Here is a 17,830-nt window from a genome sequence, read left to right on the forward strand (position 1 = left end):
GCGGCGCACCAGCCGGAAGTGCTCGTGTTGTGGCGGAAGGAGATGCTCTCTGGGAGCCGCGGCGGCTGACAGAAGAGTGGCGGGCGAAGATGATTCAGGCCATTCTGGTTTTCAACAACCACGGGAAGCCGCGGCTGGTCCGCTTCTACCAGCGTTTCGTGAGTGCGGCCCAGCCTCGCACGTCCCTTCAGGGCGCCCGCGCTCCCCCCTCCCTCCTGCCCCTCCGGCTCCCGGGCACCGCCAGCTGGCCGCCGGGGCTCCTGCGCCTTGCATGACCCCCGGACCCCTTGACCTCCTTCCCGGACCGGTCCCCGCTGCCCCCGTGCTCCCGGACCCGCTTCTGGGCCCCCTGGGGCCCTTCCTGTGGGTCTCGGGCCCCCTGAGGGACGGCGGGGTGGGCTCTTGTAGTCCTGGGGGTGGCTGAAGGCCGTTTCCCGAGGACGAAGAAACACGCAGCTTCTTACAGTCTTGCTTTAGCCGGAGGGTCTGGAGAAGGGCTTTCTTGGAATTACTTCGCTTCCGTGTGGCCTGGGGCTGCCCGGGGACGTACCCCCGCGCTCTGCAGAGTGAAAGTCAGTTTAAAAGTGCAAGTGATGAGAAAGGATAAATGCTGCCGCGTGAGGCCCGAGACATCAGAAAGCGAATGTGAATTTTCCTAAAACGCTCTTCTGGGAAAACGCAAACATCATTATTTGCCTCCTGCCCTCCTCCTCCCCCAACGTGTTCTTTCCTTGTGACTAGGTGTCACAATGTCACACCCGTAACTGGGAGACGGGTGAAACCCAGGAGGGGAAAGAGTCGCAGAACTGATGTTTAGGTCTCAGCTCCGCCTTTTTTAGCCTAGTGTCTGTTGACACGTTAACAGACTCTTTCAGGCATTATTTCCTCTTTTGTCGAATAGAAATGAAAAAATAATTTTACCTTTTTCCTAGGACTTTAATATTTTTAGCTAGTTACCTTTTATTAAATATTATGTCAAGGTAAAAATATCAGCATTCAATATAGCTGTTCAATTTGTATTTCAATTTTTGGGTGTGTGTGTTTTTTTCCCCCCTCCGTTTTTTAAGTGTTATTGAGATATAAGCCACAATTTGCCTATTTAAAAGTGTACAATTCAATGGTTTTTAGTATGTTCACAAAGTTATGCAACCATCACCACGATCCACTTTAGAATATTTTCATTACCCCAAAAAGAAACCCGTACCCACTAGCAGCCACTATGTATTTCCCCCTGAATTCCCACAGCCCTAGGTAACCATTAATCTACTTTTTGTCTCTAAATTTGCCTATTCGGGACATTTCGTATAAATGGAATCATGCAATATGTGGTCTTTTGTGACTGGCTTCCTTCACTTCGTATGATGTTTTCAAACTTCATCCGTGTTGTAGCATTTATCGCTTCTTCATTCTTTTTTATTGCCCAGTAACATTCTGCTGTGTGGCTGTACCACGTTTCATCAGTTGATGTTTCCACCTGTGGCTCTTGTGTGTCACGCTGTTAAGAACATTCACGTACACGTTTTTGTGTGGACATATGTCCTCATTTCTCTTGGTTATATACCCAGGAGAATTGTTGGTCCGTATGGTAACTTTATGGTGAACATTTTGAGGACCTGCCAGACCGTTTTTCAGAGTGGCTGCACCATTTTACGTGCCCGTCAGCAATGTATAAGAGTTCCAACTCCACCTGCCCATCAACATTTGTGATTATCTTTTTGATTAAAGACATTTTAGTGAGTATAAAGTGGTATCTCATTGTGGTTTTAATTTCCATTTCCCTAATGACTGATGATGTTGAGCGTCTTTTCATGTCCTTATTGACTATTTGCATATCATCTTTGGAGAACATAAGGTTTTTGAAAGAACCAAATTAGCTCATGAGTGAAAATTACCTTGAAAACTACAGAATAATAAAAGATATGAGGGATTATTAAAATAAGTGAGTCATGTAAGCAATTGGTAGTTTACCTTTTTGCTGAATTAGAAATTTGGTAGCCTTGTCATTTCATGCCACTTTCCCACTGACTGCTGCCACTTCCCCCTAGAGTCTAAAAGGCCTTACATTGAAAGATGTTTTTGTCAGTTTAAAAAAGTGCTGATGCTTAGACATAGAGTTAGTTAATCCTTTACAGCATCCTGGCATCCGTGAGCTCTGTAAGTTTTTTAAATGGAAACCAGGAAAATAGTGATTGATTTACCCGAATTACAATGACCAGTGATCAGCAAGTTCGCATTTGTCCATTCAGTAAATAATAGAGCCACTCTTTACCCACGTTGAGTCAAAGTTATGAAAAATAATTTCTCCACAATGACATTTCCCCTGTTTTTTTCCCTCTATTTCTTTTAAAGAACTAACCATTTCAAACCTAGGTTCAGTGCTGTTGAAAGAAGGAGATTAACATTTTTTGAGTCTGTTTTCTGAGTCTTAGGGGAAGCTTCTCTTAAGCTTGCTGCTCAAAGCATGGTGCCCAGACCAGCAGCATTGGTGTCACCTGGAAGCTTGTTAGAGCTGCAGTCTCAGGACTTACCCCAGACCTGCTAAATCAGAATCTGCATTTTAATATCAGTCCCTGGTGATTCATTGCACGTTAGAATTTGAGAAGCACTGGTCTAGAGCTTGTAATTGTTTTTTGTCTTGACTGGTCTCTCTGTCCTATCGTTCTTTTTTTAACCATACTTACTATGAACCTCATGTGTATAAATAGAAATTGAATGCGAATTATCAAGAGATTCCATCACAGTTGAGCTTTCTCACGTGTAGTAAGTGAATAGTAAGTGAAAAAAAATATTTGTAGCTCTGTGAGTGTTCAAAGTTCTAATCTGTAAGTGCAACTTTTTTTTGTGTCTTTCTCAGTAATCCTTTGTTGGTGAGCAGCACAGCATCGTACATGTAATACCTATATTACCAGCACAAAAGGTCCAAATTCAGTTATTTAAAACGTGTACACGATTGCATCTTGACCTCCTTGAAGTGTTAGACCTGTTGACCTTTGTTGTGTACCTGGTATAGATGTTTTCTAAGGGAAGACAAAACATTTCAGGACCAGGCCTTCTACTTACTCTTTGACCTTGCATGAGAGTTTATCAGTTCTCTTTTCCTTGTTTATTAACTAGTATAAAGAAATACCAGCTTACCTATCATGACAGTAATGGCTAGTGACTGTCTATCTAGGTAAATATACCTTGTCTTAATTCCTGTAACAGAGCCTTGTCGTCCATTTTCCCATAGATTCACTCTTTATTTTCTCTCTCCTCATCATTTTTATCTTCTCTGGAAACCAATACCAAATGTTCAGATTGTTCCTGGCTTGGAAGCACTTCTCTTGCTGCCCCTCCCTGTCAAGGGGATGTAGTTTTTCAGGCTTCCTCACTGATTCTCTTTCTTCCTTTTATTCCATAGCCAGAAGAAATCCAGCAGCAGATTGTTCGAGAGACCTTCCACCTAGTTCTCAAGCGGGATGACAACATCTGTAACTTCTTGGAGGGTGGAAGGTAAACAGTCAGCTTCAGCCTTTTCCCCATGCGTCCACTTTTGGGTGGCCTTATCATTGCATCTTTAGTCAGTACTCAAGTGTCAGGTGGGTTCTGATGCAACTTGCGCTGATTTTAGCATGGTCTGCTCAGGGAGAGACCCGATTCTGGAGACCCAGTTCTGGAAGCTGTGGAATGCTTATGCTTCAGCTGTTACTTGTTTAGGTGTTTGGTTCTTGGGAGGCTGGGCGGAAGAATGGAGGAGGTACAGTGCCTTTAGACAGCTCTGCGAAACTTGGTTGCCGTTCACATGGGAGACGTGGGCTGTTGTTTGGCCTGTCCTCCCCCTTTCTCTTGGTCTTGTTCTCATTCCTTGGCACAGGGTTTCTCTTTGATATGTTTAATTAGGATACAGGCATTTGGGGCCGGCCCCGTGGCCGAGTGGTTAAGTTTGTGCGCTCTGCTATGGCTGTCTGGGGTTTCGCTGGTTCGGATCCTGGGCGCGGACTTGGCACCACTCATCAGGCCACGCTGAGGCGGCATCCCGCATGCCACAACTAGAAGGACCCATAACTAAAATATACACCTATGTACTGGGGGGATTTAGGAAGAAAAAGCAGAAAAAAAAGAAAAAGATTGGCAACAGTTGTTAGCTCAGGTACCAATCTTTAAAAAAATAAAAAAGAGATGCAGCCATTTAAATGTTTTCTGTCTTCCACAGTTTGATTGGCGGCTCTGACTACAAGCTGATTTACCGGCACTATGCTACCCTCTACTTTGTATTTTGTGTGGATTCATCGGAGAGTGAACTTGGAATCTTGGACCTCATCCAGGTATGTGTAGTCAGCTAATGATGGCAGCCACTGTAGAGTTTGTGCTGGATTTTTTAGTAACTGATCTGTAGATCCTTTTGTCAGTCGCTTTATTGATTCTGGTAAAAGTTGCCAGATGTCCACCAGGTGGTGCTGTGAGAAAGCTCCTGAGCAGTCCTCAAAAACTCTTAGAGCTTCTGGATTCATTCATTTATACTCAGCCCTCTCACTGCCCTTGGTTTTCCTATACGATTCTGACACAAATTCCAATGTGTGTGTTTTTTTCCCATTACCACCGAGAAATTAACTCAATTCTCCTAGGATACCAGGTGTCCCATAAATTTAACTCAATTCTGACACCGTCTACCTAGAGATAGATGGACGCCAGTCACGAGTCCAGGTTGTCACCTGTGCTTCTCACAACTGGCTATAGGTTGCAGGTTCCCATGACCTCGTCCTCATGTTCAATTAATTTGCTAGAGTGGCTCACAGAACTCAAAGAAACATTTTACTTACTAGATTATCAGCTTATTGTAAAGAATGTAACTCAGGAACAGCCAGATGGAAGAAGTGCATAGGGCAAGGTATGTGGGAAGGGGCACCGAGCTTCCGTACTTTCTGAGTGCTGACGCTCTCCCCACAACTCCACATGTTCATTACCCAGAAGCTCTCTGAACCCCCTCCTTCTGGATTTTGTGGAGGCTTCATTACACAGGCATGATTGATTCTGCTCCCAGCCTTCTCCCCTCCCTGGAGGTCAGGGGCGGATGGGACTGAAAGTTCCAGCCCTCTCATCACGAGGCTGGTTCCCTGGCAGTCAGCCCTCATCCTTAGCTGCTTTCCAAAAGTCACCTTAATAAGGTGAAGCAAAAGACACCTTTATCACTTAGGAAATACCAAGGTTTTTAGGAGCTCTGTGCTACAAATGGAGGTGAATATCAAATATATACTTTTTATTATAAATTACAGTATCACATCATGCTTTGAAATTTTTTTCAAGTATCAAACCAAATGACATTTAATAATTTCTACTTTATATTTTCACTTGTAGTTCTAGGCTAAAGCAAAGAAACTTGATGTTTTAGTTAGTCTGTGCAATCTTGACATAGTGAAACATGATTTTGGCAGGCTTTTTGAAAATTAGAAATGCCGTACAGATTCTTTTCATTACCTTCATGGAAACTGAATTGTGTAGGGGCCCTAGCTTGGGAACCATTAATTTAGTAAAATTCCATAATTTTATTCATGAAATTCTAGGTGGGCTTCTTTTAAGTGACTTGAATAAGCCACTTAAGTAAAAAACACTCAATAGAAGGTTTTAATGCAAGAAAAATAGTGGAAATTGATATAATTGCATCAGTAGATGCCAAGAGAAATGATTATCCAAATTATATTCCTGAAATACTCTTAAATTGGCATAGGAAGCATTTTTATTTGCTTATTTAGTGCATGTATATTTAGTGTAAACTGTTGAAGAAATAATACTTATGTGGTTCAAAATTCAAAGAGTACATCAAGTCTGGTATACAGTGAAACTATCTTTCTTCCCCTTCCTGGGGGAGAAGTCTACAGGCCTTCGTGAGTACAAGGGTGTCTCGTTTACTCTAATTTGAACAAACATTTGTAATGAGCGATAAAAAAAGAAATGAAGTAACATGATAAAGGAGGAGAAAGTTATCACTGTAAGATGTTCTAATTATGTACCTAGAAAACCTAAAAAAATAGCAAAGATCGTAATAAGTAATGCATGATATCAACAAAATGGCAGAATACAAGGTAAGTCCATCAAAATTGAATTTCCTGTTTCTATGAAAACAGCTAGAAAATTTGTAATTAAAGAAATTTCACTTACAGTAGTGACAAAGGATATGTAGTGTTTGGAAATTAATTTAGTATGGAATGCGTGACATTGATTCCAATAAAATTGTAAAATCTTAAAGGAAAAACATAAAGGCATACTTGAAGATAGAGCTATAAGCCCTCCTCTTGTTGGGAAGAGTCAAGCAAAGATAACAGTAGTAATCAATAGATTAAATGGGAAACCAAGTATAATTCCATCAGGAGATCTCATAGAACCTGGTAAAGGGAAAATTTATCGGGAAGAATGAATGGCCAAGAAAGGCAAAATGTGATCTGAGGGAAAAAGGGCAGTAATGCGATATTGGCTTTACTAGGCTTCAGAATATATAATGGTTGCAGTAAATTTATCGTCTGTCTGGAGAATCCAAAACAATCAGCTGGAAAACAATTAGAACTAATAATAGAGCCCAGTAAGGGGACTGGATACACGTTTAACATATAAATATTAGCCTACCTTTAACAATAATAAGTTAGAAAATATAGTATTTAAAAGGGCCCACTCACAATAGCAAAAAGGTCCATAAGATACCCAGGAATAAACATAAAAATGTGCAAGATCTATACGAAGAAAACTTTCAAACTCTACTAAAAATATGAAAAAAGAGCAAAATAAGTGAATAAAACATACCCTTTGCCTCTTGAGAAAACTCATTAAAATGTCAGTACTTCCGGATTATAAATGACTGAAAACCCAGTCAGAATCCCAGTAAGATTATTGTTGTTTTAAAATTATTTTTATTGTGAAACACGTTGGTTATACAAAAAAATATGTAAAACATGCCTGTACAGTTTAAAGAATGCCAGTAAAATGAACACCCATGTACCTATCACCCAGATTAGGAAACAGTACGTTGCTAGTACCTTATGTCCAACCTCACTTCCATCCCCCTCCTTCACTGCTTCCCTCCTCAGACGTTTGAGTTGATCATTCCTTTGCTTCTATTTGTAGTCTTACCATGTGACGGATATTCCCTAAATGAGATTTTGCTTAGTTTGGAAAAACTGAGTGGCAAGCACAGACTTAGCTGTGTACGGAAGGGTTAATTTGCCACTTTTAGATGAAGGCTTCCAAGAGAAGATAAGCTGAACAGAGACTCTGGGTCATGGTCTGGCTTCAGTGTCGCTGAGAGTCCCTAGGAGCCCCATCTGGGCAAGTCTGAGGGCAGGGTGATGTGAGGGAATCCCGGGGAACGTTGCTCACCACAGTCGGGCATTGGACTCTGGCTGTGTAGCGGGAACGTGGACTGCTCTCGTTTTCTGTTGCTCAGCTTGCCATGACCTACCTGTCTGTTTCAAGAGTGGGTCAAAGCAGAACATTTCAGTGGGGGTAAAACAAGTGTTCTCAGCTGATCCAGGCAGTAGAGCAGCAGAACAGTACTAGATAGTTTGATTGTTTCCATTTTCCTTTTTTTTTTATTAACATGAATAAAACTACTCTAAGTCTTTACACAAACTGTTGTGCCTGTTCACACTCTGCTGAAAGCAGAATTCTTGGGTCAAAGGGAATTAATATTTCTATTTCTAATGCATGTTGCTGGTAGATACTCAGGAAGGCTGTAGTAATTATAATACCTCCAGGACTTGGGAGTTTATGTTTCTTCCAGGCTCCAACATTGAAATATGTCATTTTAAATTTCTGTGCAGAGGTAGAGTGGTACCTCTCAAATGGCTGAGTTTTTATTTTATTAATCATGCCTATTTTTTCCACGTGTAATCGGAAATGTTCTTTTTCACATAAATGTTTTGTAGATAATTGAACCACTTGTCCAGTGAAGTCTGGATCCTGGTTTATAATACTATATTTCATCTATTCTAAGATGCGCATTTTTTCACACTTTAATAACTAAAATCAGGATGTGTATTACAATAGATGACATCTTACAATGACAATTGACAGGATTTTTTTCTTAACACAGAAATAATACTCTGTCTTATAATCAATGAAAAAGTAATTTGCAATGTATTTCTTAGTTTATTGTAAAACTAATTTTTTCAAAACTAACTTATTTTTTCTAAACAATTATATTAAATGTAAATAATTCATTTTTACCTCCCCTTGTTGAAGAAACCTCAATGTATAATGTATTAAATTTACAGTAAAAGCCAAACTCCCTCTCACAGCCTGTCAGGCCCAACGTGATCTGGCTCCTTCATCTCTCTCCGTCTGACCTCACCATACACACACTCAGTTTCACTGTACTCTAGCTGTCCCACCCTTCCTTCTGTTCCTCAAACACAAGTACATTTTTGCCTCAGGGCCTTTGCACTTGTTCTGTCCCCTAGAGTGCTCTTGCCTAGGTTCTTTCACCCTTTAGCTCTTCACATGTCTGGCTTCTTCATCTTTCATGACTCAGCTCAAATACTGTTCCTCAGAGACTTTCCTGACACCCTCTGAAGTAACCCTGTCGCATCATCCTTTTTACCTCCTTCAGAGCACTTAGGACAGTAGAAAAGATCTTGTTTCTTTGCCTCCTGTTCTTTCACGCCCAGAATATATGCCAGATGAGGACATGACTTGTTGACCTTGGAGTCCCTGGGGTAGAAAGGTACGTGCTAGTGCATGGTCATCACTCACTGTGCGGTGATTGAATAGACGTTTGATAGATAGTTAGGTTTAGTTTTTACTCTTCATTGGGTTCCACTGAGTTATGTTGCTCTCTCTGTATTAGTTTCACACTGTTTTATTTATTGTTGTTAATAGAGGTTCATGTATCTAGTAAGACCGGTTATTCCCCTTGGGTTCTTTTTCGTTATATTCTCTGATATTTATAACCATTTGTTCATCCATATACATTCTTGAATAATTTATAAAAGTCCCACAAGTCCCTGTTGGATTTATAATTAGAAGTGAATTAAAAGTAGCATTTCCTTCCATATTCATTTCTTCTTTCGAATCTTACGTTAAAGTTTTGTTTTGAAAAAAGGTCGTAATATCTCATGATTTATTCTGGAGTTTAGGATATTAAACTTTCATTCATCGTTATATTCATAAATATTTCTTTACCGTTATGCAACCTTCCCTTTCTTTGTTTTTCTTAAAGATTGGCGCCTGAGCTAACATCTGTTGCCAGTCGTCATCTTTTTTCTTCTCCCCAAAGCCCCCCAGTGCACAGTTGTATGTTCTAGTTGTGGGTCCTTCTGGTTGTGGCATGTGGGACGCTGCCTCAGCATGGCCTGACGAGCGGTGCCATGTCTGCACCCAGGATCCAAACCAGCAACACCCCGGGCGACCGTAGCAGAGTGCACGAACCTAACTACTCAGCCACAGGGCCAGCCCCCACTTTAATTCTTAATTTGTTAATTTACCATGTTCGTTATTTGCACTTCAGCATAGTTGAAACTATTTGCTTTATGCTGATCTCCTCTACTTCTTCGCTAGTCATAAGTTTATCTTCCTGTCACAATTGGGACAAAATTCTAAACTGTTTCCAATTAAAAATATATATTATAAGCTTTTTAACACAAAGATTTATTTCAATATATGCTACAATATGGAATCAAGTAACTGTTTTCTTCATATTGTTATCCAGTTTCTCCAAATTATTCAGTGTCCCATTGTTTTACTACTCCTAGTTTAACTTACATTTCTGTATAAACTTAGGCCTGTATCTGGAATTTCAAGTATGTTGTTTTGTTTTGTTTGGGTTTTTTTAAACTATATAAGTAGTACGTGAATATATTCTTTTTATAAAAGATTCAAACAATAAGTTTATTAAGTAGGATGGAGAGGTCCTCCTCCTTAGTATCATCCCCTTTCTCTCATGCCCTAGTCTCCTTTCTATAGGTGACTGCTGTTAAGTCTTTTAAATGCCTGCACACACATACACACACACACACACGTGTCATCTACATTATTTAATTTTTTAAATAACAAGTAATCACACTATATACATAATTCTGCAACTTGCTTTTTTATCACTTAATAGTAAATTGAATTTTCAATTGAATAATAGTTGAATTTTTTGTAGCTTTTTCCACTTCATGCATTCTTTTTAGTGGTGCGTGGTATTCCATAAAGTGGAAGTATCATAATCTTTTATTCAGTACTCTACTTGTGGGCATCTAGGCTTTTGCCAGTTTCTCGCTATTGCAGGTGATGCTGCAGTGATAGCCTTGCACACGCATCTGTATGCACCTGTTAGTTTATTTAGGATAGATACTGCTTTAATTAAAGGATATGTGCTTTTTAAATTGATAGATATTGCCAGATTGCCTAGAAAAAAAGGCCTGTTGCTTCATTACTTCACCAACTTTAAATATTAAGAATATTTTCAAATGTTTACCAATCTGATGGGTGAAAAATAGAAATTCATTGTTTTCCCTAGGCCTTCCTTGAGTACTCGTGAGACTACATATCTTTTAGTGTTTACTGGCATTTGTATTTGAAAGTGTCTGACCACAGGATTTGTCCACTTTTCTGTTGGCTCATTTGTTTTATTCATTTGTCAGTGTTGAGTTTTTTCCTAACTTTATGGATATTAATCCTTTTTCTATTCATTGCAAATATTTTCTCCTAGTCCATTGGTCTTTTAACTTTATGTACTGAGGGCTACTGATCTTTTTAATTATAGCTCCAAGGTATAGAAGTGTTCTCTAAGGGGCTGGCCTAGTGGCATAGTGGTTAAGTTCGTGTGCTCCTTTTTGGCTGCCTGGGGTTCATGGATTTGGATCCCGGGCACAGACCTGTGCACCACTCATCAAGCCATCCTGTGGTGGTGTCCCACATACAAAATAAGGAAAGATTCACACAGATATTAGTTCAGGGCTAATCTTCCTCAAGCAAAAAGAGAAAGATTGGCAACAGATGTTAGCTCAGGGCCAATCTTCCTCACCAAAAAAAAAAAAAAAAAAAAAGTTCTCCAATATTGCCATTGTTTTTAGTTTCTTTTGAGAAAACCATTTTTATCTTTACCACCCAGCTTATTTGTACTGGATTATGTAGCACATGGCCAGATTGTCTAAAGAACATCTCCATAATGTTTCTTTCATGTTTCAAGAGATGAAAATAACTAAAATGTGAAGTACAAGAGTGCACCAGACAGTGGACACAAAAAAAATCTATGTATGAGATTTTGTCACACCTGCAGCTTTTATATATTTGAAAAGTAGAATTCATGAACTGAAAAATAGTGTCCTGTCAAGTTTAATGGAAGTGGATTTAACCTGATTACAAAACTAACTCCAATATCACTGATTTGATATTTACAAAAAATCATATTTTTCCTTTTTTTCCAACTTTATTGAGATATAATTGAGACGTGGCATGTAAGTTTAAGGTGGACCATGTGTTCATTTGGTGCACTTCTATGTTACAAAGGGATCACCTCCATAGCGCTAGCTGACACCTCTTGTCACGTCAGATCATTACCATTTCTTTTTTGTGTTGAGAATCATATTTTTCAGTAAAGTCAGTGCGATATCCATGCAAGCTAGAATGTTAGCTGTTTGGTGGACAAGGACCTGACATCAGAACAAGAAGTCTGTAAAGTCCCAAGCTTTGTAAGTGTGATCTTTTCAAACTCGATCCATTCCTCACAATGAAGATGTGAGACCCGATCCCATTCCTCTTTGGGTATGGGTTTATGATCTTGGCATTTCATACTGAGCATCTGGATTTCCAAAGACTTCTTCCTGTTGCTTCAAAGTCAGAACTTTCTTCATCAGCTGAGCTACATCCAGCTTTGTCTTCACTCTTGATACCCAGTCATTTTCTAAATTTGACATTTTAGTCCTGGTTTTCAAAACTCAATTTATCCCATATTTAAGCAAGCTAGGATTTGTCCCCTTCTTTCTTACCTTGCCAAAGTGTTTTCCTTGTTCAGCAAATTTTCTTGGATTCACAGCTGCTGGGCCATCATAGCTAGAAACGGCTGTGCTGGTCCCTGAGCTCTAGCCTGCAGGGCTGCCGTTTGAGCTGCCGTAGCTCCCTGAGAAGTTGCTTGTGTTCTTGATGCCAAGAGGGCGGCAATACTGACGACTAAATCTCCAGTAGCTGCAGCTATTTCTTATTGTTTCTGTTTTTCAGCCATTTCCTTTTCTCACTGTTGTTGTAATTTCTCTGTCCTTTCCCACCTCCTAGCTAAAGCTTCTTGTGCATCCACTGCTGTGTTTGTTCCTCTGAAGAGAGGCAGAGTAGGAGTCCGGCTTCAACTTTTGTTAAATCTTCATGGTTTTCCATTCTCTCCTTTCTGTCTCGATTTCTACTTCTCGTACCACTCCTGCTTCTACCCCTATGCCTGTACCTCGATCTTGAGCAGGAGCGAGATCTGGTCTGCAGTTTTCCTTCCCAGCTTCTGGATCATGATTTCTTCTCTCTGCTGCTAGATCCTGACTTCTTCTGCTCTCTGTTCCTGGATCGAGACTTCTTCCATTCCCTGCTTCTACTGTGATGACACCTTTTATGAGACCTACATCCTGAGTGACTTCTGCCTCTTTTTTTTTTTAAAGATTTTATTTTTCCTTTTTCTCCTCACATAGCTGCCTGGTATGTAGTTGTATATTTTTAGTTGTGGGTCCTTCTAGTTGTGGCATGTGGGATGAGACCTCAGCATGGCTTGATGAGCAGTGCCGTGTCCGTGCCCAGGATCCGAACTGGCGAAACCCTGGGCCGCCGAAGCGGAGCACACGAACTTCGCCACTCGGCCACTGGGCAACCCCTGACTTCTGCCTCTTGATGACTGACTTTCTTTGCATTTGTGTCTGTCCTCACCATTTTCAGATGAATTTAGTTGCTCTCTTCCGGTATGAGAAGAATATTCTTTGCATTACATTCCTCAGATTTGTTTTTCTTAGAGAATTTATTTTTGGATTCATGTTGTATTATTTCACTACCTGAGTCTGCAGCATCTTCAGTTGAGTCTCTTCATGCATTAGCATGCTCTTTGCTTGTACTCTGGCTCCTGCGTTTTTTCCTTCATTATCTGACTTTTATTTTCTTTCTCTTGACCTTGATTGTGACCATGAATAATGATGTTTTGAGGCTCTAGGCGAAACAGATACATCTGACTACTCTTTTCGGGGAAATGTCTTTTTTGGAGCTAGTCCATCTTATTCTGTATCACTAGCCTATTTGAGAACTCAGTTGTTATGGACTATATTATGTCTCCCCAAATTCATTTCACATTCCCCCTGATGTGACTGTATTTGGAGATGGGGCCTTTAAAGAAGTTATTAAGGTTAAATGAGGTCATGGGGTGGGGCCCTGACCACATACAACTGGTGGTCTTATAAGAAGAAGAAGAGACACCAGAGATCTCTCTCTTTCCACACTCATGGACTAAGGAAAGCCCTGTCAAGGACACAGCGAGAAGGTGGCTGTCTGCAATCCAGGAGGAGAGTCCTCACCAGAAACCAGTCCTGCCAGACTTTGATCTAGGACTTCTTGCCTCCAGAACTGTGAGAACATAAATTTCTGTTGTTTAAGCCACACAGCCTGTGGTGTTTTGTTATGGCAGCCCAAGCAGACTAATACACCAGTCTTAATGTCATTACCCTTTTTAATGAAAACAGCCCCTTAGTACAGTGCTGCTGAGAAATATGGTCTGCCTGTCCTCACATATGCTCTGAGCATCTCAGTCCAGAGTCCCGGCTGCTAGGGCAGCACCTCCAATTTCTGCTTTTAACAGTACCAACCGCCCAGAAGCTTCCCACACACTGGCTAACTCGCTCCCACAGGAGACCCAGATGGCACAAGGGGGATCTGCCATTGCTGTTTTTACATTTGGCTCGTTAATATCTGTAACGCATTTTTATGCCTGCATCGAGCTAGGTAAACTACCTTAATTTTTTCCCCAAAGGGTAGCCGTTTGTCCCAACAACTAGTGTATCAACTAGTTCATCTTTTCCCCCACCAATTTAAAATACCCTCTTTATCAAAAGTTGTATTTTCTTGGCATGGGAGGCCGCATGCACAATGAAGTCCCCCCACCCCCAAACCTGCCAGGACGGGGAAGAGGCTTTGGTGGCGCCAACCATGGTGCGTACATGAGTGTCACGGCGGGTATTGGGGTGTGGGAGCTGCAGGATGGAGGCAACTCAGTGACAGCAGGCTGCAGTGACTTTTTCACAGACTGCTCTGGCTGTCATGATTTTGGGTGTCCCTAGAAACACGTCACATTTTTTTCTCCAATTTTCTTGAACTTTAAAACCCAAAGTATTCATGCTCTGTTCCTGGGCTTCACTGGGTTTCTCAACCATGGCATTTTACTGCAGCTTGTCTGAAACTCTTAGCCTGCAGAATTTAAGACAATGGCAGTTTTATCATGATTTGCCTTTGAACATGGTCATATTGAAGTTCACAATAAGTGGAAAATAATTTTCAGAGAATGTATTTTTGTTCAGAATTGCACAGAATTCTGGAGCCAGCATTGTTCAGACTTAAGGCAAAGGTCCACCTTTGTTTTTTATGGAAAATATTACTTTATTTAAGAGACAGATAATGATGTATTTTCATCTATTTTTGTCTAAATTTGCAGCAGATTTTGTATGAATTTTTAGCCTTTTAACAAATTCCCAAATCTAGTTTTTGCCTTTAACAGTTTTGAAAATGATTTACCACATCTGGAAAAAAATGTATTTTTTTATAAACGTGTATGTTTCAGTATTTTATATTCTGTCCCACTGAGCCATACTTTTATTCCTATCTTAGTATTAGTCTATTTTAATTACCAAAACTTTGCAATGAATTTTGATACCTAGTAAGGCAAGTCATTTTTTATTATCATTATTTTTCCAAATGTTATTGGCAGAGTATCTTCACATTTTATTTTCTGTAAGAACTTTAGATTTTGTCAGTTTCGTTTTTTAAACGCCCTTTTGGGAACTTCTATGCTTCTATTTTCTTCTTTTAAAACCATAGAACATGAATTTTGAAAGAACATATATACATAAAAGCACAGAGAGAACAGGAGAGGAGACAATAGCAAGCAGTTGTTTGAAAGCAGGAAAGAGTAGGAATGCCTGGTATTGACTTGGCAAACCCGAGGAAGCCACATGCTGGGCCAGCAGTAGAGAAAGCCGACGGCCCAGCTGCTCCACACTGCAGAACCCTCGGCAGGCACGGAGCTGGCATCACAGAGTCTCGCTATGGTGTGGGGGCAGAGTGGACGGGGAGGCTGTCTGAGAGCCAGTTAGGTCCCTAAGTCCGTTCCCCCATTCCAGTCCTCTGGGCAATTGCCCTCCTCCAGCACAAGACGAGAGGTTGATTCTCTGCAGAGGGTGAGAGCAAGCGTCTGGTTTGGGGGACAGCAGACATGGTTGATGGTGCACATCAGGGGGATGGGTGAGCATATATGCCCTTTTACTGCTGCTCGGCTCCTAAATTTCTGGCAGCTAGTCTTTTACTCTTCAGGCAGGAGATTAGAAAATTTCTCTGGGAAATCTGACCAATCTAAGGGGGAAGAGATAAAAAAAAACCCATAAGGATGGGGGGACGATTTCCAACAAATAGCCATGATTCCAGAGATTCCAATCAGCCTTTTTTTCTTATGAATAAAAAAACCCAGATAATCAGACATCTGAGGAAAGCCTCTAACGTAGAAGATAGGGTCTAAAACTAACAGACAGTACAAAACCACTTAGAGGAGCTAGAGACCGTGCAGAGAAAGGAAAACAGTGAAACAAACAAAGGGATAAAACCCTGTCCTTACGCCACAGAGAAATAAAAGAAGATCATCAAAAACTGGCTGCCAAACAAATAAGAAACACAGAACAAAGTGGTCTCTTACAAATTAAAAACCTGAAAGGGAAATGGGGGGAAAACCCCCACCTCAGTTGAAGTATCGGAGGGTCAAGTTAAGGAGCTCTCCTAGAATGGGCAGAGATGGAAAATGGGAGACAAAAGATAAAATAAGGAGATCCAATATTCTAATATAAGTAGCTCCAAAAAGATTGGAACATGGAAGGGAGGAAATTCTCAAAAAAATTATTCGATAAACTTTCCCCACACTGAAGGACTTGAGTTGCTGGATTATAAGGATTTACCAAGTGCCCAGCACAGTGATTGAGAATAAGCCCATTTTTAGTATATAATCCTTACAGTGAACTATCGTCACTGTTGAAAATGTTAAAGTTATGAATAGTACTGTTATGAAATTGTTGTATGTGGTTTTGGCATATATATATATATGCATTTCTGTTGAGTATGGACCTAGGGATAGAATTGCTAGGTCATAGAATATTAGTAAATAATGTCAAATAGTTTTCCAAGTGCTTGGAAATATAATGTCCATTTCTATCAATTTATACCCCAAAACTGAAGACAACTCAAATGTGCCATCTATAGGAGAATAGATAAATAAATTTTAGTATGAAATACCATACAGCAATGAATATGAACAAGCTTCTGTGACAGCCAGTGATATGGAAGAATTCACAAACATTGTTGAGTAAAAGAAGTCAGATAAAAAGAGTCCATATTGTATGACTCCATCTGTGTAAATTCAAGGACAGGCAAAACTCAAGCATGCTGATAGCAGTCAGGATGGTGGTTACCCCTGGAGAGGGGGTAGTGTCTGAGGGGCAGGAAGGGCGCTTCTCGGGAGCTAGTGGTACTCCATTTCAGTGTATAGATGGTGGTGACGTGATAGTACATTCTGAAAATTCTTTAAGCGCTGCCCTTATCATTTGTCCACTTTTCTGTTTAAATGTTATATTAAAAAGTTAAAATTGTAAGCATATAAATTGATTCATGGAAAGGTGTTTTAATGTTAGTGTTAATTGAAATTAGCAGGACAAAACTGTGTTAACACTGTAATAGTGAAAAATATTTGTACGTGTATACATGGAGGCTTGGGGAAAGGACATAGTATTGTACGTAATTGGTATTTCATTTTATTATTTTATGTAAATTAGCATCTTATAAAGAAGGAAAGAAAGCCACATGTGTCTGCTGGTTGTCTTGCTGTTCTCAAAACAAGATTGTCCTGTGCTAGATTTTCCCCTCAGAACTGGAATAAGTAGAGTGATCAGCTAATGCTGGCAGTTGTTTGTAGATTTATCATGAGGTAAGTACTATCACGACTGCCCCCTCTACTTTGACGTGTGACATTTGTGGAGACGTGAGTATGTCCCTGTTGCTCTCCTTTATCTGTTTCTCCTTGTTTCCTAGGTTTTTGTGGAGACCTTGGATAAGTGTTTCGAAAATGTTTGTGAATTGGATTTGATCTTCCATATGGATAAGGTACCTTCTCTCCCAAACCAGGTTACTAGAAAACTAAGAGCATAGGACACCTCTAGCCACCTCTCTGCTTTCCTGTTCTTTCTTTGGATGTTTTTACTCTGGGGATAGTCCTAGAACCGGTTTTATTTAATAACTTGAGTGTAATAGTTTTGGGGGTATTTTGCTAAGATCTGTTACCAGTTCTAACACACACAAGATTATTACTGGGCCTATATCATGGTTCATGTTTTCACAGACAGACTTCTTGGTATAGGGCAATGATGTCACTAGAATGACTGGCTACCAGGCCAAAGTTGAGATAAATAGTTGATTTTATGTTGATTATAAAATGAGTTTCCTGGGCATAGTCCAATGACAGTGAAGCTTTGGGATAATCATGGCGCAGGGGCTTTAACTTAGCTAGTAAAATTTATATTTTTCCTAAAGAGCAATAGAGTGACTAAGACATCGATAACATAGTTTGAGGTCAGGTGATACTCTGTGGGGATGCCAGCTGTCAGATGCAGAA

General features: G+C 40.3%; 1 protein-coding gene and 1 pseudogene across 2 annotated transcripts in view; one reads left to right on the forward strand and one right to left on the reverse strand.

The window, feature by feature from the left end:
• The window catches only part of AP3S2 (adaptor related protein complex 3 subunit sigma 2), a 48,290-nt gene continuing 30,460 nt past the window's right edge, over positions 1–17,830 (forward strand). The window contains exons 1-4 of one of the 2 annotated variants that reach the window (XM_014842574.3): positions 1–158; positions 3,401–3,492; positions 4,193–4,304; positions 17,251–17,322. In XM_014842574.3, the coding sequence (XP_014698060.1) occupies positions 90–158; positions 3,401–3,492; positions 4,193–4,304; positions 17,251–17,322 (345 nt within the window). In that variant the 5' untranslated portion in view covers positions 1–89. The remainder of the gene's footprint in view (positions 159–3,400; positions 3,493–4,192; positions 4,305–17,250; positions 17,323–17,830) is intronic. The other variant, XM_044761309.2, reaches the window with a different exon arrangement.
• LOC106831974 (arginine/serine-rich coiled-coil protein 2 pseudogene) lies at positions 11,516–16,734 on the reverse strand (annotated as a pseudogene).

The sequence above is a fragment of the Equus asinus genome, chromosome 2 (assembly GCF_041296235.1).
Source record: "Equus asinus isolate D_3611 breed Donkey chromosome 2, EquAss-T2T_v2, whole genome shotgun sequence".
Lineage (NCBI taxonomy): Eukaryota > Metazoa > Chordata > Mammalia > Perissodactyla > Equidae > Equus > Equus asinus.